This window comes from Grammomys surdaster, unplaced genomic scaffold (assembly GCF_004785775.1).
Source record: "Grammomys surdaster isolate TR1022 unplaced genomic scaffold, NIH_TR_1.0 211, whole genome shotgun sequence".
NCBI lineage: Eukaryota > Metazoa > Chordata > Mammalia > Rodentia > Muridae > Grammomys > Grammomys surdaster.
The window spans coordinates 5,408,276-5,430,398 of record NW_021604656.1 but is presented as its reverse complement, the minus strand read 5'-3'; the positions used below and the strand labels follow the sequence as shown (position 1 = coordinate 5,430,398).

General features: G+C 50.9%; 2 protein-coding genes across 2 annotated transcripts in view; both read right to left on the bottom strand.

The window, feature by feature from the left end:
- The window catches only part of Slc25a48 (solute carrier family 25 member 48), a 41,439-nt gene extending 39,252 nt beyond the window's left edge, over positions 1-2,187 (bottom strand). Inside the window, exon 1 of the mRNA XM_028772093.1 lies at positions 2,007-2,187. Within this exon, the coding sequence (XP_028627926.1) occupies positions 2,007-2,052 (46 nt within the window). The 5' untranslated portion in view covers positions 2,053-2,187. The remainder of the gene's footprint in view (positions 1-2,006) is intronic.
- An 8,573-nt stretch (positions 2,188-10,760) lies between these two features.
- Positions 10,761-17,542, bottom strand: LOC114624852. The gene is made up of 3 exons (XM_028771973.1): positions 17,445-17,542; positions 11,694-12,140; positions 10,761-10,982 (listed from the first exon to the last, which is right to left on the bottom strand). The coding sequence occupies exons 2-3, from the start codon at positions 12,135-12,137 to the stop codon at positions 10,761-10,763; spliced, it is 666 nt and encodes a 221-aa protein (XP_028627806.1). The 5' UTR covers positions 12,138-12,140; positions 17,445-17,542.
- Between the last annotated feature and the right edge of the window lie 4,581 nt (positions 17,543-22,123).

Genomic DNA, 22,123 nt, shown 5'->3' with positions numbered 1-22,123 from the left:
AGGGAGGGAGGGAGGGAGGGAGAGAGGGAGAGAGGGAGGGAAGGAGAGAGGGAGGGAGGGATGGAAGGAGAGAGGGAGAGGCAGGGGGAGGCAGGGGGAGGCAGGGAGAGGCAGGGAGAGGCAGAGAGAGACAGAGAGAGAGGCAGACAGACAGAATACCTGGCTACACACATTCTGGTGTAAAACAGTCCCAGATCTTGATAAGAAGCCTCTGTGGTGCCCAGCACCTGACAGTCACACAGGGCTCTTTCTCCAGGACCAACTCCTCCACTACACTGATGACAACAACTCTGCCATCAGAAGTGAGTTTAACAAGCCAGACAACAGGGGCACTTGTTGCTTGGTCTAGAACCTCCTGTCTTCTTCACCCTCCACACTCTGTGAACTGAGCAGCCCAGAGGTAAACAGATGCAGACAAAGCCTCACTCTGTCCAGCAGGGAGGGAGGAGCTCAGCTCCTAGGGTACCTTGTCTCCCTGACCAGAGCAGGGCCGGCATCCTCAGGTCTGGAGCAGTAGCTCAGAGTCAGCTGCAGCCGGGCATCTCCCTGATCACACTCACCATCTACCTGAAATCAGGGATGCAAAGTAAAACGTAGGGTGCTGGGGCAGTAGTTTCTGGAATTTGGAAAGTCTGCAGAGCTTCAAACAAATGTGGAGGACATTGTAGTGAAATTTTGTTGCACAGTGTCATGAAGGAAGACAACCGCTACTGCAAGTTTGGGGGTTCAAGGCTCTAGGCAGATCTTTGATACCATATTGCCTGGATTAGAATCCCAGTGCCTGTAGATGCCCAACATAAGAAAGTCACCAAATTGTTCTGTATTTCCATTCCCTGTCTGCAAAATAAGTCTGTAACGGCATCTACTTCGTTGGGGTGCTTTGTAATGAGAGAAATACTTACAAGCAGAGCAAAGGGCACACGCTGCAGGATTCAGTACGCAATAGCTAAGAAAAGTAAATATGCAGGACAGTGGCTGTTTTGAGAGGTGGGGGCACAACTCTGAATTACAGGGGAGACGAGGCATGCATAAAAATACTCCACAGTTTATAGGGGTGTTTTACTTCTTGGTGGAGTAACTAAAAAAAAACACCAAATCGTCCATTTGAGCTGGAGACATTTTTAATGTAGAACACAAACCTCTGAAGACACAGCACAGGCATTTCAGCCTACCTGAAACCTGCTAAGCATCCAGTTCATGGGTTGCAGGTGACTGGCTATGAGATCTGCCTTACAGTGAGCCTGAGGCAGAGACCCGGGCTGTCAGCCTCTGACTTGACAGAGACCTCAGGACACAGCAAGCCCCAGCTGGGCTTTATTCAGAAACTTATTTTGATAACTACTCCCGGTTATTTTGCTTTCTTTTTGCTAGCCAAACTGATGGCGAATGTAGCAACACCTGAGGGGAGGTGGGGCACCAAAAGGCCCAGAAGAGCTGGAGATGGGGGCACTGAAGAAGGCGAGAGCTGATGGCTGACGGAAGCCAGACCAGAGGGATTCCTTTCAGCTGTCACAGGCTCCACTCCCTGTCCTGCGGGCTCCGCTCCCTTCAAGAACAACGCCCCTAAGAAAATTTGATCTTGAAGTCCAAGTTCTTGGCCACCCTGAGACCGGGATTCAGCAGCCAAGCGTCAACACAAGCATAAGTTACATGGAGATATGTCACCAACTCAGGTGCACCCCGGGTCACTGAAGGGTGTGTGAGCACTGATGTGGCCCCATTGGTTGTCTGCCCTGACCAGCAGTTTAATCATTATGGGATTCAAGTTCGTTAGGGACTAAGTTGAGGCAAATCAGAAGCCTGAGGAAACCAATGTGAATCTTAAAGAGCTTGGCTTCACAGACTAGGAGGGATCTCAGGACCAGCCAAGCGGACTGGGCTAGGGATACCCGGTGCTGCAGGCGTCGCTTACTCCGCGATGCGAGATGAAACCCGCAATGCAAAGCTGGCACGGCGCCGCCGGGCACTTTGCCCTGTAGTGAGGGGTCTTTCGCAAGCACACTCACCTCCGATCCAGCCTGCCACAAAGTCTTCCAGCTGGAAGCTGCCCATGGCCGAAGCGACGTGCGCCTCACCCTCCCGCAGCCGGCGCTACGCCCGCTCAGTGTGTGCCAGGCATGGCCCCACGGGTTCAGGAGCACAGCGGAGGCGCGACTCGGTCACTCTGCAGGTTCTTCTCTAAACTCCAGAGTTCCAGCCACCCGCGCTCCGGCTGTCAGCGAATGAGGGCGGGTAGCTGACAACCCGCCCCCAGAGGATCTTAAAGACACAGGCGAGGTGTGATCCAGGGGGCGGGCCCAGGCCCCGAGGGGAATTCCCTTGGTTCCTATGGCCACCACCCTCTCCCCCACCCTCTCCCCAACAAAACAGCTTCAGAGCCTTCCAGGTGAAAGCGCCAGCCAGAGAAGCCAGCCCCTGTTTAGGACGTGTTTGCAATGTTCATCAAAAGAGGGAAGGAGGGAAGTTTAGCAACACCAAACGTGCCTGCAATAGAACTCACCTGGGAAGACTCAACTGTGTTAAAGGCAGACAGCCCTGCAGTATCTGAAGGTTTGGGGAGGCGGGCTAGTGAGAAAGATCACCTGCTATGCAAGCCTGGGACCTGAGTTTGGGTTCCCAGAACCCATATAAATCCCGGACATGATTGGATGCCAGGAACTTCAGGGTTGGGGGCTGGGTCTGCAGAGACAGGAGGATTACTGGGGCTCACTTGACACCCTAGTGGGAAACAGAGTAGGAGATTTAAGGTTCTCTTCACATACACACAAACATGTGCATGCACACATATACATATGCAAGTACACACATGCGTGCACGCACATACATATGCATACAAACACACATACCACATGTATGCATGCATATACATACACATGTACACACACTCACACACATGTGCATGCACATATATACACATGCAAGGACACACATACATATGCACGCAAGCACACATGTGTATGTACATACACATGTACATACACATGTGTGTGCATGCATATACATATGCAAGCACACATATACACACATGCGCACACATATATACACTCACAGGCACACATACGTACACATGCATGCACTCACACACATGCACAAAAAATGTAATTGAACAATATCTATAAACTGGAAATTCTCAATGCTTTGATGGACTGACTGAAAGCCATGGACAGTTTCACTGTAAGATGGAGTACACAGAATTTCCCAGGCCACTTTTAGAGCTGAGACTCCCTCTCCTCCTCCAGGTCTCACACAGCCCGCATGCCCTGGATTGAGAGTCCCATCTACCAGCGAGAAACTGAATAAGGTTGTAATAAGGAGGCACTGCACCCAGAAGTCAATGTCAAGCTCACTCCAAATAAATACCAGCTCTGAATGAGTCCCAGGTTATCTTGCACTTAACTGAAGCCTCCTCTGGGGGCCGAGGCTTACCATTTTCAGCACGTCTGTAAAACCCACTTCACAAGCCAGGAAAGCTGGTATGTTTAAAGTATAAAATGTGTATGCATCTCACACAGAGACGGTAATCCTTCAGAAAAGAGGCCAAAACAGGGGATGAACGTGGCCAGATCTACATCTGAAAAGATTCCAGCTTTTTCTCCTAACCCTGGCTTCCATGGGGTAAAAAGTCAGGGAGAAACTCTGCCCAGAAGGAAACTCCTGGAGCCCCTCTGATGTAGGCACACAGCCCCCTTCTTGTGGACAGGTCTAGCCTGAGTGGATGCCCCCTGCATTGGAAGCCTTCTTACTACAAAGGGAGCAAACATTTCCAGCAGGCAGGCTACAGTAAAGCAAGTGAACTCCACTACAGGCTATGGATGCTCTCTGATACCTCAGCTTTTATGTTGGCAGAAGCCAGCGGTCTCAACACATTCCGGATGTTTTACCTGCTAGCCAAAGGGATGCTAGTCGGATACAGAGATGGACAGTGGAAGACTATTATTCCAACCCTCTATGACCACAACATTCTGATGGCTCAGTCAGTAACTCCAAGGAACCTTCCATAGAGGTGAGGCTTTCTCAGAACTTCACACCACAGCCCTGGAGACCTCAGCATGTCCTGGCCAGCCTTCAGAACAGCAAGTTCAGGGCTGGAGACTCCCTCCAGGACCTGCCAGGAACTAAAGTGATAGAGCGAGCTAGCATTTCGCTGCCAAAAAGGAAGCCACAGACAGCCACATTCTTCTCAGCCAGAGTTCTGAGGTGGACACCTCTCTGCTTTGGGGAAGCCTCCAGGCCCCAAGTCCTGTTTTCTCAGCTTGGCAGAAGCAGTCCTCATCCACCCGCCCTGAGGCACACCTCTCCTCCCTGTATTTAAGTGCTCTAGAATGGACACAGCCACTGTTACCCTATCCCCCTCCTGAGATGGCACTTGGTGGGTGGTAGTGTTGCCCTGTGCTGGTCTGACAATGTGATTCCAGTCAAATGTGGCCCTTCCTCTAGCCACGCCCTCTCAGAGCCCTGTGCTCAGACAACCTAGTGGTCCAAAGTCTTTTTCAGGCATAGCTGGGGGTTTGATGGCAGGAGATCCCCACCAGATTCCGCCTCGACCCACACTGTCCCAGCCAAAAGATGGTCCTCTCTGCCTCACATCCCCTCTGTAAACAGACCACACACCCAGCAAAGCCCCCAGCTGCAGTCCGGGGACAGCCAGGCTAGCCACACGGGGCACCTTTGTTCCATTCAAAATGTCCTGCCTTCCCCTGCCTCTGTGGGTGACACTGTGTTCAGCAGTGTCCAGCTAGCTTCCAGCAGGGATGCGGCTTTGAGTCCCAGCCACTAAAAGGTAAGAGGAGTGATGGATCCTGCCTCTAGGAAGTGCCTCTGCTTGGTCTGCTCTTGTCTCAGGATGACACTTTTGGGTCAGTGTTCAGGCTTCTCCTCCCAAGGCAAGACTCTGGCTACTGATCCCTAGGGTCTACAGAGGAATGAGGCTCAGGGTCCTTCTGTAGCCCTGTCCCCTTCCTCCATGGGATGTGTACAGAGTTCACTTTTAAATTCCAGAGCCAATGCTACTCAGCTGAGTAGCTGAGTGCAGGATCAAGCATGAAGCACGGGTTGGCAAGGGGAGTCTTGCAACATAGCCCAGCTCTTCATATGCACATAGTGATCCACTCAAGTCACATGGTCACCTCTCTGTGCTCTGCTATGCCCATGATCCAGGCCTGCCGGGCCTGAAACCTTTGGGGAAATGTAAGGTCTCCCAAGAGCGGCCCTTCGGTAGTTTACTGTTGGAGTACATCCAATGTGAAGCCAGCCAGATCCCAAAGCCACTCTTGTAGGACCACCTAGTACTTCCAGGCTGACTGCCAGCTCCTCGGTCCTGTGTCAGCACCATTAGGGTGGTCTTGAGTTGGCAAGCAACGCTGCTGGCAGATAAGACAGCCCCCCTGGCCTAGGGTACTGCTGTTTTCATTGCCAATGAGAAGAGTTGAAGCCCTCACAGTCCTGATTGCATGCGTGAACCTGTCCTTGAAGCACATCACAAGAAGGACTGAGAGAACTCTACATCATGTGGCAGCGTGGAGCAGGCCCTCAGAGTCCTGAGCCCTGGGGTGTGGGACCCAGCAGAACACTGGTTCCAGGAGAGGGACCAAAGCTGTAGCACTTCCTGGTCTTGCCTCTAGGGGGCAGAAGTGCTGCTGCCACTGTCAGAATCTAAGCTGTCCTCTTGGCTGGGACACAAGCAACCAGCTCACAGGGAAACCAGGGCTCAGAATTAACCTTTCAGAGGGAGATTTAGAGTCTCAGAGGGGCTCCCTGGGTTACCAGAGACAGAAATTCCATTCCATCTCTCCCTCGGTTCTTCCCCAGCGCTGTCACCTGTGTGGTAGGGGAATGTGGGAGTTGGGGCACTGGGATCTTTGGATAATGGGGCCCATCTCTGGTTTCTCACTGTCTCCTTCAAGGGCAACAAAAGCCAGTCTTTGCTTCTGAGAACGCAACTAAGGAAGAGACGGTTTGCCTGGGATGCAATGTACTGAGAAGCACAGGAGGAGTGGTCTTTCCAGAAGTCAGGAAAGACTCTCTCGGCAGCCTGGCATCTCCTGATTGTGCCTGGAATCTACTCAGCCAAAGGCTCCAGCTTGCCAACTCGTCTCTTACCCAAGGACTCAGTCCCTCCCTGTGCGCACCATCTACACCTGAGCCAGCTGCTGACCCGATGTGGTGAGGGGCGGTGGCTTTATTCACCGCTCCTTTGTCTCCTGTCCGTATGTAGATATGGGGTACCTTGGAGACCTCCACGAACCTTCCTGAATTTACACCCTCATCTCTCCACTCACACTCCCATACTTCACCTGACCCCAGACTTCACTTCTGAGCACAGAACCTCTGCTCTTCTGTGCCTCCACCTGAAAGACCCGATGGTTCAAGCATATCCATGAGAACTCAACTCCTTCGTCATCTCAACCCCACCCCGCCCCCCACCATACCCCTCAACTTGGGGAACTGCACCTCCGCTAAGCTGCCCTGCAAACCTGGGTATGAGCCTCACTCCTCTTCCAGGACCTGCCTCATCCCGCCAGCCAGGAATTCCTGGTGTTCTCCCTTCTTGATGGCTCCACTGTCCTGTGACAGTCCAGCCTCTGGCTATGCTGTCACTGCCTGAGCATGGTGGACGTAGGCTCTTTGTTCCCTCTGACCTGGTCCTGGGCCCTGTCTCCAATGGCTACTACAGTGGGCTTCTGAAGCGTGGACTCTGCTCTGGCCACCTCTGTGCAGTGCCCTCCAGGGACTCTGTGGCCTTGACTGTACTCGCTAATTCCCTATTAAGGCGTGTGCAGGTCTGTGAGACAGAGTCCAGTGGCCTTTCCGCTCCTTCCTACCACCCAGCTTTGTCCAGCTGGAGTCCAGCCAGGCAATGTGGCCTTCACACCCCACATTCCTTCCCTGTGTGGGACTGTGTGTACTGGTTCCTTGTAGAGATGCCTCCCCCGTCCTCACTCTGCTCTCTGGCTAACCCCAGTGCCTAACTCCTTTGTGGTCCTACTTGGCTGCCACCTTCTCCTGCCAGGCCTCTGCTCAAGTGCACGCCAAGACATTCTGCCTTGTCTGTGCTGAACATACCCACGTGGCCGCCTGTCCTCTCTGGCTTGTTGTCTGTCTGCCTTGTCCCCTGGGCCTGCAAAGGCCTGATACTCAGTCAGCACTCAGAGGTGCCTTAAACAGGGAAATGGAATGAAAGTTCTGTCTCTGGCAACCCAGGGAGCCCCTCCAAGTCTGTCTCTGAATCTCTCTCTGAAAGGGGCAGTAAACTAAAGGGCCAGCCACCTAATGTCGGCAGAAGAGGGAGCCCTAATCATGGCAAAGCTGAGGAGTTAGCTACCTCACACTTCTCCAGGGGCCTTTCCCAGAGCCCCACAGAATCCTGATTTCTTTCAGGCCCCCGAAGTGTCAGCTTTTTTCCTCCCTCTAGGCTTTTGTGCTAATCAGCATCAGAAAGACAGTTGACTGATGGCTGTAATGGGCCCCGCATAGGCTTTGGACCTGCGTTGTTTCTGTACAGGCTGTGGGAGGTAACTGGAGGGAGAAAAGGGCCACACTGATTTCGGGGTTCTGTGTGAGCTTGTCACTGGGAACAGGGTTCCTTCCTCATCGGCAGTTCTTTGGGGTCTGCGCAGAGAATGCTCAGATGATGTTCAGCCTGTCGTCCACCCAGTGAGATTTCGGGAGCTGCGCGGCAGCGTGTGGCTGCGGAGTGACGACGGATTGGCTATTTGAGGACTAGGCTGACTGGTCGCTACACCAGGGCAGAGGCTGCTGCCGCTGGTGGTGTCCTCTTAGGCAGTGTCTGAAGAATAAAACTGTAGACCTCGGGGACAGCAGCTGTGTCTTAACAAGATGTGCCAGGAGAGGGCGCTGCTGCACAGCGCTCGGAGCTTCCAGGTGGAAAAGGACGGTGTGGTCGTCAGAATGGAGGGGTTTCCTGCATCGGGCTGGTAAGGAGCTGGGCTCTGCTTTAAAAAAGGTTCAGCGAGATGTCTGAGAGCGCCAGAGAGGGGAGGAAAGAGAGAGGCGGGGGGAAGGGAGGGAGGGAGGGAGGAAGGGAGAGAAGGGGGCCGCGAGACGTCTGCGCGGCCGCTGGGGCGCGGGCGAACGACCTTGTTTCAGGATCACTCGCAGCTTGTAACCTGGCTCTCCCAGGAGGGCCCCATCCTGCGGGTGGGTGGTCAGCTCTGCCAGGCTACACCAGGCTTTCAGGCAGGAGGTCAAACAAGTTCGCTAATGCCACTCAGTGGTGGTGACTGAGCAGCTGCTCCACTCCAAGCCCCAGATGCTCCTTCAGGCCAGAACTCAAGAAGGGAAGTGACTTCCTGAAGGCCTACAATTCCCACCCCTCTGCATAAATGCAGGGATTCCCCTGCCTCAGCTTCTCTAGCATCAATAAAACAGGATTAGCATGCCAACGGTGCCACACCCAGAATGCCAGTGCAGGATCCTGGAGCTCCTGTCCCTTCTTCCGTACCAGGTTCTGAGGGCCGAGGACCGCCTGACTCCCCTCCGATTTTTCCCCTTGATGGACACAGGTGGGCACAGGCTGGGATATCTGAAAGTAAAGGTTACCTGTGTAAGAGGCCGACAAGGGCAACCTCACTGGGATGCAAGAGAAGTATGTGGGGGCATAAATGGGGGCATAAATCACATGACTGTCCTCCATGTGCTGTAGGCCTAGCTGCAGGCTCACCCATGACTCTCCGAAGAGCAGTGTGCAGAAAGAAAATCTGAGGGCAGATGGCCAAGCTGTGGGAGAGGCTGTCACGAGTGGGAAGACGTACGGAGGCAATGGTATACCTGAGCAGTGGCCTGAGAGCCAGCGGAGGTCAGCAGTCCTGCCCCCTGGTGGTCAGGATGCTGATGGGCTGGAGCCTGACTCCAGAGGACCTTGGGTGGCTGGGCCAGGAGCTGAGATGGTCATATTGAAGGTGGCATCTACAGGTCAGTGGCAGTCTTCAGAAAGGACAGTAGATGTCGTGAGCGGACTAATTATGTCACTCACACACGAATACAGGCTTCTTTCAAAACAGTGTTTGCTCTCAGGAGACCCAGTAGATCTACCACCTCAGTCGACCCTCACCACAGGGCACACATATGCATCAGCCAATAATCTCCGACTACCCTCTGAGGGAAGAGGTCAAGCCTGGGGTCATAGGGTAAGATACAAAGAACTCATATTGTTTCCGATCAATGCCCAGGCCTGCCCACTTGCTGCAAGACTTGGATGCATCTGGTACTTCTGAACCCATTTATATACCTACTAAAAAAAGAGCCCGGAACTTGATCCTAGAGCTTCTCCTATACCCCCAGACATTTCATCTTTTTTTTGTTTTTAAACTTTGAGCAAGAGTCTATCTAAGCTGTAAGGAGTAACAATGTAACAATGACCTGCTCTTCCTGGCTCTACCTTCTGAATAGCTGAGCGTAAAGGGCTGTGCCACCAGACCAACAGGAGCCAATGTCCTCAGAGTCGAGTTTGAGATCCCTCTTGGCCTTGGAGCACACCCCACAACCCACCGAGTTCTGCCAGGGTCAGTGTAGTCACTACACAGGCAAATGTCGCATGTTGAAGAAGAGCGAATTCAAAGAACTCCAAAATAATTTCCTCTGATCCCGTAACAAGTGGGGTGGGGGTGGGGGGGAAATCCTCAAGCAACATGGATTTTTTTTTCCCCTACAAAACGCATCTTGGTTTTCCTAAGTGGCAAAATGGGCCCAGTGAAAAGATTCACACAGGTACACACAGGGTTCAGGTACACACAGGGTGGGAAGGGGCGGGTCACACAAGAGCCTTGCTGGGTCTTGGCTGTGCAGTCAGGCTCACTCAGCTCCTCCTGGCCTGGTCAACCCCGCCATCCCCAGCAGCCCCAGCCATGGGCCTCTGCTAATGGCAGTGCTCAGAATCAGAAACCTGTCTGCCCACCCCACTGAGCCTGTTTCTTAGTCTGTAGAATGAGATTATCTCTAAAAGTCTGGCAAGGCAGGCCCCTGACTCATAATGGATGCCCAGTAGAAGGAAGGTGGGGGTCTGGTTCTGAAGCAGCACACTGAGGTGGTAAGGCAGCCCAGCCTCCGATTTGTTTATATAGTCAGGTCGTTTAGGAAGCCCCTGCTCTCTGTACCCAGGCGTGCATTGAACTACAGAAGCAACACTGAGGTCCAAATGAGGACACAGCAGGAATCTCCCTGCAGCCACTTTTGTGATACTCCTCCTACACACACACACACACACACACACACACACACTCACACACACTGCCTCATCAGGGAGATTTCCCAACCTAGGAGAGTAAGGTGGGGTAGATGGGTAGATGGGTAGGATGGTGAATTTCTGGGTGTGGCACTGAATGGCTCAATGTGGCACAGCCCTCTCCCTTCTTCTGCTTAATGAGAAAGGCAAGCCCAGACGTGTGGAGGGAGACACCAGGGTTGAAGACTGCGCCATCACCAGGCACTGATGAAGGCATGGAGGGGAGGGGAGAGACAGTTCTTTCTGTGGTCCTCTGTGAGGAAAGGAGGATCCCCCCCCCCATTGGTGATCTCATAGTAAAAGAGCTCTTTCCACCCCGGGAGGGAGGAACAATGAAGGTCTGCGGGCTGGGTACTCACTAGGCCAGCTGTGGTCCCAGGGCAGGTGGCCTGAGCTGTGGGGGCCTCCATCCCGGTTCCCTTGTCCCCCACTGACCAGGAGATGTTAGAGTATGATGCCCCAGAAGTCCCCACTGTCTTCATTCCTGCGCCTTCCCGGGCTGGAAGCACCAGGTTGGGGGTCACTCCTGTGAGCTCCCCAGCAGAGAGAAGGAAAGCACAGGGCTGGTGCGTAGCCTCTCTTCCGGGCTCCTGTAGTATGGTACAAATCCCGAGGCACCAAGAACATGGCGCCTGGCGAGAGGAAGATCCCGGTCGTCATCACACACGAGCCCTCCCAAGCCGCAGCAGCAGGCTGGTGAGGGTGCAAACCCAGAGATGAGGTCTGGCTCCGCCAAGGGAGACTGGGTGAGGAAAAATAAGATGCTAGCTAGATTCAGACCCAGATGCCAAGAGGAAACCTGGCCTACAGCTCTACAGGGGCGACCAATGAGGGGGTCAGGACCTAGGTCAGTATTGCCAAGTAGGGACCCCTTGGTAATGTTGCTTCCTCATCAAGATACCGCTATGGGAAAGTCTGATCCTGGCTTTTGAACTCAGTACTTATCGCTGCAGTCCCTAGACCCCATGCCCAGCCCAGCGATGTGGTTGCTGGTAGGCGTTGCTCATGTGATTTAGAGGACACAGGTCTGGGTCAGAACCCAAGCTCTGCATCTGCCAGCTGGGTGACCTAGGCCGTCTTCCTTTGATTTTCTAGCTGTGTCTCACTAGCCCTGTCTCATGGTCACTAGGATTAAATGAAATGGCTCCCATCCAGTGTCTTGGTGTGAAATTTATCTAACAAATTTCAAGAAGGAACCAGATGTTTCTATGAGCTTGGCTTTGACTTCAGGCCTTCCCTTGAATTCTTGTCATTCTTCATCTACAGAGCCACTTTCCTGCAAGTGGGGAGAGCTGATGGACAGTTGGACAGTCCCTCCTAGTCTCTGTGCCTCTAGCTACTGGGCCATCAGGGACCTGGCCAAGGTCTCACTGGGGTATAGGTCAGGAATAGGTGTCTAGAGCATTCCAGAGTCCAGTGCAATCCTGCCCTCCTGTGACCTCTTTAAACTCACAAGGCATCCATCTCTGGCTGTCACTTTGCAGCAGCTGTCTTGAGTCTCACTTCCTGGAAAAGGGTCTCTGGAGCCCAGACACCAGCTGCAGCCTTGAGGGGTGGTGGCACTGGCGAGGTGCTCTTCCTGGGAGCGGTAGTATGGGAAGAAGCCACTGGGTGGCGCTAAGTCCTCAAGGAACAGACCCCCTCTGCTGCTCCAGCTAGCTTCGTGGCCTGGGCCGACTTCAGCCAGCAGGGCCAGCTCCTCCTTAGCCAGGGGCTGCTCGAATGTGCAGAAGGGCAGGTACTCTGACTCCACCTTGGAGACACTGGGAGAGCCAAGTGGCTCCTTGTCCTGTAGACTGGTAGCCTGCAGTTGCTGGGACAGGTGTTCTGGGTCATCCCCCAACAGGAGGCTCAGAGACATCAAGGCACTGGACTCAGCTTCTTGGCTCTTCTGCATTGTCTAAGAAGAGAGAATTCCATCTGCCAGTGCTGCCTGCTCCCTCCCTAGTACTGTCTATATTAGGGAGGCTTCTAGAGCCCACACCTGATCAGGGTTCCCCTCTGGGGGAAGTCCAGTAGTGTTCCCAACTATACTCTCAGAAAACCCTGGGCTCTCTAACCTCATCTCTCTGTTCAGCATACCCTGGGGAACGCCCCATCACACTGTGCTTGACCCTACCTGAGTATCTGCGGCCCTCACCCCACAAGTCTTCCTACTTTCCCTGACTGCGACTGATAGAACTTTCTCTCAGAAATGCTTTTCCTCACCTGCCTGCTTTCTCTGCCTATTCCGCACCTGAGGTGGTCATGCCCCTGACCTTTTTCCAAGAAAAAAGCAAAACAAAACAAAAAAAAAGGAACCCAAGAAATTGTTCCTTATTCTAACCTCCTGATCTCCGACTTCCCTAACTAACTCTGTTGGGTGCACACAGGCCTTCGCTCGGCCTTTCCTGAGCAGGTCCTAGGCGCACACCATTGTACTTGCCTGAACCCTCCCCTTTCCTGGGTAATGGCTGCATATGGTTTCTGGTCAGGGTGGCTTCCTTTATTCCCTGGTTTAGTCACATCACTTTATTGGCTGACCCCTCCCAAGCGAGGACACTTGTTCTTTGATGTACCCTCTGCCGTGAAGCACTTGCTTTGGTTATCTTGGTTATCTTGCATCCCGCTGACTATAAATTTCATCTATCTAGTTGACTTCTGCTTCCACAGGATCTAGAAAAGCTCTGGTGCCCAGCGGTCAACGAAGAGTGGGAGTAGGAAGGAAGGGTGGGAAGTATGGAAGGAAGAAGATGTAAGAGACAAAGATGGGGCTGGAGAGATGGCTCAGGGGTTAAGAACACTGGCTGCTCTTCCAGAGGATCCAGAGTCAAGTCCCAGCACCCACATGGTAGCTCAAAGCCATTTGTAACTGTTTCTGGGAAGACCCGATGCCGCCTTCTGGCCTCCACAAGCATCAGGCAGCCATGTTAGTGTGGAGACACACGTGCAGACAAAACACTCATACACATGAGAGGGGAAGAGAGGGAGGGGGAGGGGGAGAACGAGAGGGTAAGAGAATGAGGATGCCCTCAGGCTTGGCTAGCGTGGGAGTTCTTGCTCACTCGGGGTTGGTGGGGGGAATAAGACATGCCTGATGAAGAGGCAGAGAAGAGAAATGGGGATTCGTTCTTGACCAGGGGGAAGACAAAGGCCTGGAGTCTCCATTTTCATCACTGCCCGTTTGGACCACTTCCAGAAGCCTCGAGCTGCTCCAGTTTAGAGACTCTGGGCTTCATGACAAAGTTTATTATGGTCTGGCCTCTGGCTTTCCTGACTCTTCTAGGGGGTCTCAGCTCTTGAATCAGTGATAGCCCTAACTCCCTGAATGTCACCTAACACCTGGGGATGTGCTGGCCATGGACTGATAGTGCCAGGAAGTGAGTAAGGGACCAGAGCATACATCTGACACTGAAGAACACCCTTGATCTTAATCCTCAGACGGTCCAGAGGGGTGGACTCACCTCTCCCGCTGCACAGTGATGGGGAAAGCTGGCTGAACCCCTTCTGTTGCCCTGAAGCCTGTGCTCGTCACTGTACATGTGTGTAGCTCATGCTCCCTGTAAGGTACATCCCAGCCTTAAGCCCTGGCACGGTGACTACGAATGCCCTTCCTTATTTGTATGATCTTGGCAGATACAACCACGTCTACATGAGTTTTACTGGGTTAGGGCATGCCTTAGACCTGTGACTGGGAAACTTGGACACAGACACTCAGGGAGCATGCCATGTGATGATCTCCTGTGGCAGAACCTGGAGTGACAACTTCTCCCCTGGAGCCCAAGAAAGCACTGACTCTGTTGGCACCGTGGCGTCAGGCTTCAGGGCTCCCACACTGTAGGAATAAATGGGACCATCATTCAAACCCACCAGGATTGCAAGTTAGCTATGGCAACCCTAGGGAACCTAGCAGGGGTCAGAGGGCTGGACGGCTCACTGTGGAGTACTTCCTATGGAAGCCCCCTATGGTGACCCGCCCTATGCCTTATCCTTCCTGTCACTGAGGGGGTGCCGACTAGGACTGACCGTTCTGGGGGAAGGATCCACGCTTTTGTCTTTCCTCCCAGGGCCCTGGCTCTCTTTACCTGCTAGGCCTGGATTGAAAGGGACCAGGTGTGACTGCTCCAACTCCCCAGAGGGCTTCAGTGATGCCCCACAGGCTGGGCGGCTCACACTCAGCAGCCCTTGCCACTTAGAATACCGGCTGGAGCTGGCTGGAGCCAGCTGGAGCCCCAAAGTGCCGACACTAAGCCTAATCCTCAGACTAGAGCTGGAAGGTCAAAGCCTCTTCCCTGTGAGCCTTCTCCCTGCCTCTCTTCACCAGGCAAACCCTCCTGCCCACTGAGAGAAGATTCCACCATGAGGTCACAAGGCCTGATGCCAGGCAAGAAAGCCAGATGGCTCTGTTACCATGGAGACCTCTGTCCTACATCCAACACCTGTGTTCCTCACCTGCCTTTTAATTCAGCTTAATCCAGATGGCCCCAAGAGAGCAGGGAAACAAAGACTGGAAACATCTGCAGTCAGAACAACTCTTTTCTCTGGGGCCAGTGACTCACCAGAGACCTGTGCTCAGAGACCACAGAGTGACCCACCCTAGGGTGGAGAAGACAAAGGTTTCCACGATCTGGTCCACCAATCGTAGGGCACTCAGGGGGCTGACCAGCACCGTGTGGATTTCTATTCACCTGATGCTCCAGCCTCTTAAGTCTCCTCAGGCCATGGCTGAGGCACCCCACCATGCCTCTTCCTAAGCCACATGTAAAGGGAGCAGGTCTCAGGATTGATTACACAATATTTGTTCCCTTTCACAAAGCCACCGTGCCTGTTCCTGCAGCAAACCTAGTGTTCCTGTTTAAGGAGAAGGGACCAGCATCGTTGACCTCTTTCTAGAAATCTGCAGCCATGGCGGCGGGGGGTGGGGCGGGCACACTGTGCACTCTGTGCTCCTCTGTGTAAGCTTTTGAGTCAGAAGGGTACCACTGATGTGTTGTTTCAGGAAGCGATTGAGCATAGAGAGGAGACAGAAGGCTTTGGAGTTCTCTGAAGCCTTGGAGCATGAGACAGGAGCCTGGGAACTCCAAGGTCTGTAGGACCTTGACTTCCCCTGGGTGTGGCCAGTTGGGCTCTATGGGGCACAGGCCTGGGTCTCCTACACTTCACCCTACACTCACTTTGATGGCCTCTATTGCTTGCTCTTTGGGTGACTTTTTTAAAAATACAGACTTGACTCTTTAATCTTGGTGGAATTCATTTTTTTTTCCATAAATGGATATAGTCCTTGATTTTATAACCAAGATGGCCAACTGACTCAATATTGTTTGTAAATATTTCTCCCCAAAATTGATCTGAAATACCAACATAACCCAAAATGATTAACTTTAAAAGCTCAAATCAGGTTTTGGATTATTTTTTTAAACTATCCATCTCTTTGACTCTCTTGGTATAGAGAGTGTTATGTTAATATTGTTTGGAATTTTTCTCAGACTTATTTACCTTTAGTTCCTGTTATACAGTCAACATTAAGGCTAATATCATTAGCAAATCAATATGTCCAATGAGAACAGCCAAGTCCTGCCCCTAGTATGCTAAAACCCAAGAAACTACTGTTTGGTTTCCTACCTGGGGTGAGTAGATGTTTGTTCCTGTCTCCTCAGGAATAATGTCACACCTCCCTTCCCTTCCCTCCCTCCCTCTTCCTTCACCATCCCCAAGAACCCAGCCACCTGCCATCACTATACAGGGCTTTACCCTGTCTAGAACATTATGTAATTGTACCACACAGTTTAGTCTGTTGACCTCTCTTCCTCACACACTGCTCCCGACTGTGGTCCCGTTACTGTGAGAGAGCCACTGGGTCCTCACTTCTCCGACTGGTGGTTCTGCCCCTGGATTGGACATATCACTGTCCTGCTGTGAATTGTATCTCATTTCTTTGTTCCAAAGGAATCTTTATCTTTGTTTTCAGTAGTTCATGCTGCATCTGGGCATGGTCTTCACAGAGCACATCCTCCTGGGGTACACAGGCCCTCTAAATAATAGCCAGGTCCTGCCCTTTACCAACTTTGGGCCTTTATTTCTTCAAGCATTTCCCCAACTCTATTTCTCCTCTTACCTTGGAAATCTAACAACAAACACATCATTAAATCCTAAAAATATTTCCCCACTTGTCCCCAAGGCTCAGTTTTAAAACCGTCCTTCTCCTTATTCCTCAGACTGCATCGTATTTACTGACACCCCGTCTGTGCACCCCTTTCCTGTAGCTGTTGATTCTCCCACTGGATCATACAGGGGAAATTTTTAATTCGGGCTTTATATATTTGAATCCTAACACTTCTGCTTGCTCTTTCTAAAATCTCTACAGTTCTCTGTGGACAGTGGCTCCTTATTTCCCTTCCATACGGATCTGAGGGAGCATGCGCTCACCGCAGCCTCTTTGAAGTCTTTGTCTGGTAATCCAGCAGCCGTGACTCACCTTGGGAATTGAATGTACTCTTTTCCCTTGAGAACTGGCCATGTTTTCCTGGCTCTTTGCATGCTGGGTAGATTTGGATTATCTTAGAGGTGGGAAATGCCATTGTGTGTAGATGTTGGGTTCTACCCATAATTCTCTGTCTGAGGGACATTGGTACTTTGTTCATTGGTACATGTCTTCAGTTTGCTTGGGTCTAATCTCAGGTTCAGCATTGTCTTGTGTGGACAGTGGTTCCAGTCTTGGGCACTGTCCTGATATGGGGCTGTCCCAAGCATGCACTATTTAGCAAGTGTGGTTAAAAAAAAAATAGGTATGTGGTTTACATTTTGTTTGATTCTCAAGATTTACACCACCACTGTTTGAGTCTCTGTGATTTGTGCATAGCTCAGGGGTCAGGCTGAGCCTACTGCTTGTTCTCACAAAATTAGGGAACCATTTTTTTTTTGGTCTATCTATATTCCTGGATACTCCTCACACCACCTTTCCAGAAGGGTCCCCCCATCAGATTTCATCAGCTAGAAAGAGGGGCTTTCTTGTGGTGGATCCTGCTGCTTCCATGAGAAGTGGGAAGAGGAAGAAAAACAGGAGAAAACAGGGGGTGAGGGAGAGGAAGAAAAGACAAGGAGGAGCAGGGTGGGTGAGGGAGGAGCAGGGTGAGGGAGGATCGAGGCGAGGGAGGAAGGAGGAGCTTTGCCCAGCACATGGCTGCTCACAGATTTTTCTCTCTTTTTCTAATCTGCATTCACTTACCTTTTAGAGTTCTCACATAGCAGCTTGTATGTCTATTTAGAATTTCTAGTTACAGAAAGACTGGGCTGTCGTGTGCTTATCTTAGCTTCATTTTTGCCCATGTGTTCTTGTTGTTGTGTCGCAAACACTCCTTATATATGCAGGATACAAGTCCTTTGTCAAACATCCACATTGTGAATATTTTCTTCTTAGGAATGCCTTTTTAAGGTTGTTATTGTATGTAGATGTCGGGTTCTACCCATAAGCCTTTCTGGGAAACAAAAGTTTATGAAGTTCAGTTTGTTTTTCTTGAATTGTGCCAGTTCGTCCCTACAAACAGCCCAAGGGATAGGAAAAGGCTTATGCGGGGCTGCACAATGGTAGCCCCATGACCCACTACAGAAGCCTACACCAAGGATTCACTTAACATGTGTCTTCATATAAACATCCTGAATCCCAGGGTCAGAGATTAGATTTGAAGGCACAGTACTCCAGGTCGGTCAGTCAGTTGGCTGAACCTGTGCCGGGTCCCTTGGACGCAAGTGCCTGCATCCCCAGCTTCTGTTTGCAAGGAATTCTGCTCTCTGTCCAAGGAGTGCACAGTGTAGGTGGGAGTGATTCTGGTTCCATGATGAGCACCGCAAAGATAACATGTTGCAGGAGCACATGGCCCGCGGTGCTGGGAGCAGGCAGGGTTGGAGGAGACAGAGGCTTTGAAGGCTGGGTCTGCAGGAGGCAGCAGGGCAGGCGGTGGCCAAGCTGGGTGTAGTCACAGCATCTCTGAGGGACAAATACACAAGCATTGGACCCTAGGACGCTGCTCAGAGAAGGAGGCCCAGACCCAGCAGCCCACCGGAACACTGCTGCAGTGCACTTCCGGCCCCACAGGGTGAACTCAATGGCGTTCTGCTTCCATGTTGGGAGAAAAATATCTCCCAAATCCTTTGCATTCCCCTTCATGTGCCAGTCCCAGTGGAAGTCCCATGTTTGCCCAAGAAGCAGTCATGGGGTTTGGCAGAACCTGTTTGGACTAATCCTGGTCCATCAGGAGCAGAGCCTTCCTGTCTCCATGCTTCTAGCATCTTCCTGGCAAGATTTTCTTATTCAGGGAGGATCTTCAGTAGAATTTCCATTCTTCATCATCTCAGTGCCCTGTGCCAGGGACCCTGTAGGTTAAGGCCGTCAGAATCAGCCAGACAGATGAGTAAGAAAGAGTATACACACACCACGGTTCCCTCAAAACTCCGTACTTACCGCCTTGTCCACAAGGAGGCGACTGGTTTCCATTTATTCTGGAAGGTCCCTGTTGGGTCTTCGTTAATGATGACTTAAGACGATATTTCTGTTTCTTTGTGTGCGATTGTTTCAGAGAGAGCAAATCTCCTTATGCAAGGGTGGCGCCATTTTCCTCCCAGCTGACAACTTTCAGATGGCTGTTTGTTTGAAAACATATTTCCGAATCATTTATACACATCCTCCCCTGCAGTTAGTCACGGGGGTGGGGGATGGAGGGATGGGGGGTGGGTCTTCTAACAAATACCACATCTCGACCACGAGAACAGAGTCTTGTGGTCTTCCACCCGAAATCAGGCAAATTATTTAAATTCACAGGAAAGGGGGAAAACCTTCTTTTTTGTCAACATCAAACAGAAAGCATTCTCTCTTTGAACATGTAAATCCCTTAAACATATTCAAGAATTTTAACAAGCATTCCAGAAAGCTATCCAGTTACTCTTTGAAGCCCTGTAAGGATTTTCTTAAAGTAGTCACAGGCTCCTCAGGGCTGGGAGGGGCCTTTGCTGTGATGTTGGAGGTGGGGGCTGCACAGTTCCTGGTCCTGTGAGACCCTCTGGTCAGGAAAGGAAAGGCAGTTACCCAGAGAACAGGTAGGCCAATGGAGGGTGGGAATCTTCCAGAAAGAAGAAACAATGGGTCCATTTCCTATCTGCTCTGCATCACGGATTAGGAAAAAAACAGGAGCTGTATGGAGACCCCTCTGCTTATCTGTCATGACATTCTCCAGGAGGAGCAGCCGCAGCAGCTCTGGACTCAACAGCTCCATCCTGGGAACCGTATCTCCCTCAGGGGTCAAGAAACTGAAAAGAATCAACACAGTTCAGCAGTGTCTGCTTTAGAAATGGTGGAATGTGTTCAGAGACAAGTTATTGATGACAGTATTGTCAATAACGGGGGGAGAGTAGATAAAAATTATTAAAAATCCCAACGTATTCAACTGTGGAAGATGACTTAGAGAAACAAAGCTATAATCATGTAACGTCACACGACATGAAAAGGACAACACAGACCTGTCATGGAAAATGCCAGAACATTCCACTTAGGAGGGCTGGCCAAAGAGGTTCTCCAAGATTCTCACGCAAGGCAAAGGAACCAGAGCGAGTTCTGGGCCATGGGTCAAATGAGGCAAATCACTCTGGATTCGCTGTAGCCACAGTGGTCAGGACCACATGGGGCTGGCAGGGAGCGAGGGACATGTCGGTGAAACAGAACTGGAAGTGGACGCGCACAGGCACACACAACTGAGCTTTGACAGGAGCATGAAGGAGAGAGTCTACAAGGCTGAGAGACCGACAGCCTTTTAACAAAGGATGGCGGAACCTTGGGTGTGTTTGAGGGAAAAAAAACCCTCAGTATATATGAAAATCAATATGAAGTGTAAGAAATAACATCTCAAAACTTTAGGAGGGAAAAAAAGACACAGGAAAAAAAATCACTCATAACTACAGCAGGGAAAGGGTCTGAGGGCATCAAACACGTCATGCATGCCCAAAGGGGAGAGCTGGGAAATCAACCCCATGGAAGTAAAACTTCTGCTCTGAAAAACATCCCCATAAAAGGAGGGAAAGTGACAGCAAAAAGGGGGAAAAAGAACTGGAAATAAACAAAAACCTCCCAGAGCACAGGTGTGACAAGTCACTTTAGGACTGTAGAACTGACCCTGACCAGCAAAGCAATCCATGGCTCGATTAGAGAGTGGACGAATGACCAGAGGAGACAGGCCACCAGACTGCCTACAGGGGACCTGTAAGAACCCAAGAAAGTGTTCAGCATAGGCAGCCCTTAGGAGAATGCAAATTAAAAACCACAGTGAGACACCACACACACACCACACACACACACCACACATACCACAAACACACACCACAAACACACACCACAAACACATACCACACACACATACACACACATATGAGAGCACACACACACACTGTCAGAACACAGAGACACCACACACACACATAAGCTGTGTCAGAATATGAGTCCACACACACACTGGGTCAGAATGGCTATTCAACAAATGACAGTAGCAAATGTTAGAGGGATCCATGAAACAGGGTCACCCTGACCCTACTCATGAAAATACAAAATAGGACAGCCAGTCTGGGAGGAGGAGGGTCATTAACAAACTATGCAACTCCCACAGAATCCAGCAATTGCACTCCTGAGCGTGTGTGTGTATGTGTGTGTGTATGTGTGTGTGTATGTGTATGTAATGTGTATGTGTGTATGTGTGTGTGGTGTGTGTATGTGTGTGTGTATGTAATGTGTATGTGTGTTTGTGTATATGTGTGTGTGTATGTGTGTGTGTGTGGTGTGTGTATGTGTGTGTGTGTATGTATATGTGTATGTGTGTGTATGTGTATGTGTGTAAGTGTATGTGTGTGTGTATGTGTATGTGTGTGTGTATGTGTATGTAATGTGTATGTGTGTGTATATGTGTATGTGTAAGTGTGTGTGTGTGGTGTGTATGTGTATGTGTGTGTATGTATGTATATGTGTGTAAGTGTATGTGTGTGTGTATGTGTGTGTATGTGTATGTGTGTAAGTGTATGTGTGTAAGTGTATGTGTGTGTATGTGTATGTGTGTGTATGTGTGTGTGTATGTGTATGTGTGTGTGTATGTGTGTGTGTGTGTATGTGTATGCTATCTCCTTGAGAAATGAAACATTCACACCAAGAGCTACATAAACAATTACATGAGATTTATCCATGGGTGAGGGTAAACAAACTGTGGCATATCTGTACCAGAGTACTAGTCAGCCATAAAAAGGAATGAATTATTCACAAATACACATCCCTAGTGAGTAGAAAGACAAGCGAATGCAGAATGTCACTCTGTGATTCCATTTTTACACTCCGGAAATATGGAATCTCAGAAAAGGAGGAGAGTTCAGCTCCTACACGTGCGAACTGTTGGGTGGTCCGGACAGAAGGGAGGTGGAGACAGCTATAGGAAGAAGACATGGCGGAAACAAAATCTGTTTCCTTGTCAATAGAAATATCCCTATTGACTGCACGAAAGCCAATGTTCCGGTTACTGGGCTGACAAGATGGCTTCCAGGGTAAAGGTGCTTGCCGCCAATCGTGATTTGGGTCGATTCCTAGAACTCACGATGGGAGGAAAGAAATCTCTCCTACCTTGTTTCTGATCTCCAGGCTGACCTTAAAGTCACTGTGTAGCTGAGGGCGACCTTGAACTTCTGATCCTCCCATCTCTGCCTCCCTGTGCCTGGTTTGAGGCAGTTTGGGAGTAGGGTTGAACCCATAGCTTCACGAATGCTAGGCAAACAGCCCGCCAATGGGGCCCACCCTTTGTTATTGGTTAGATCCTCATGTGAATCTCATGATCTCCGGATTCTTTTTTTTTTTTTTTTTGGTTTTTTTGAGACAGGGTTTCTCTG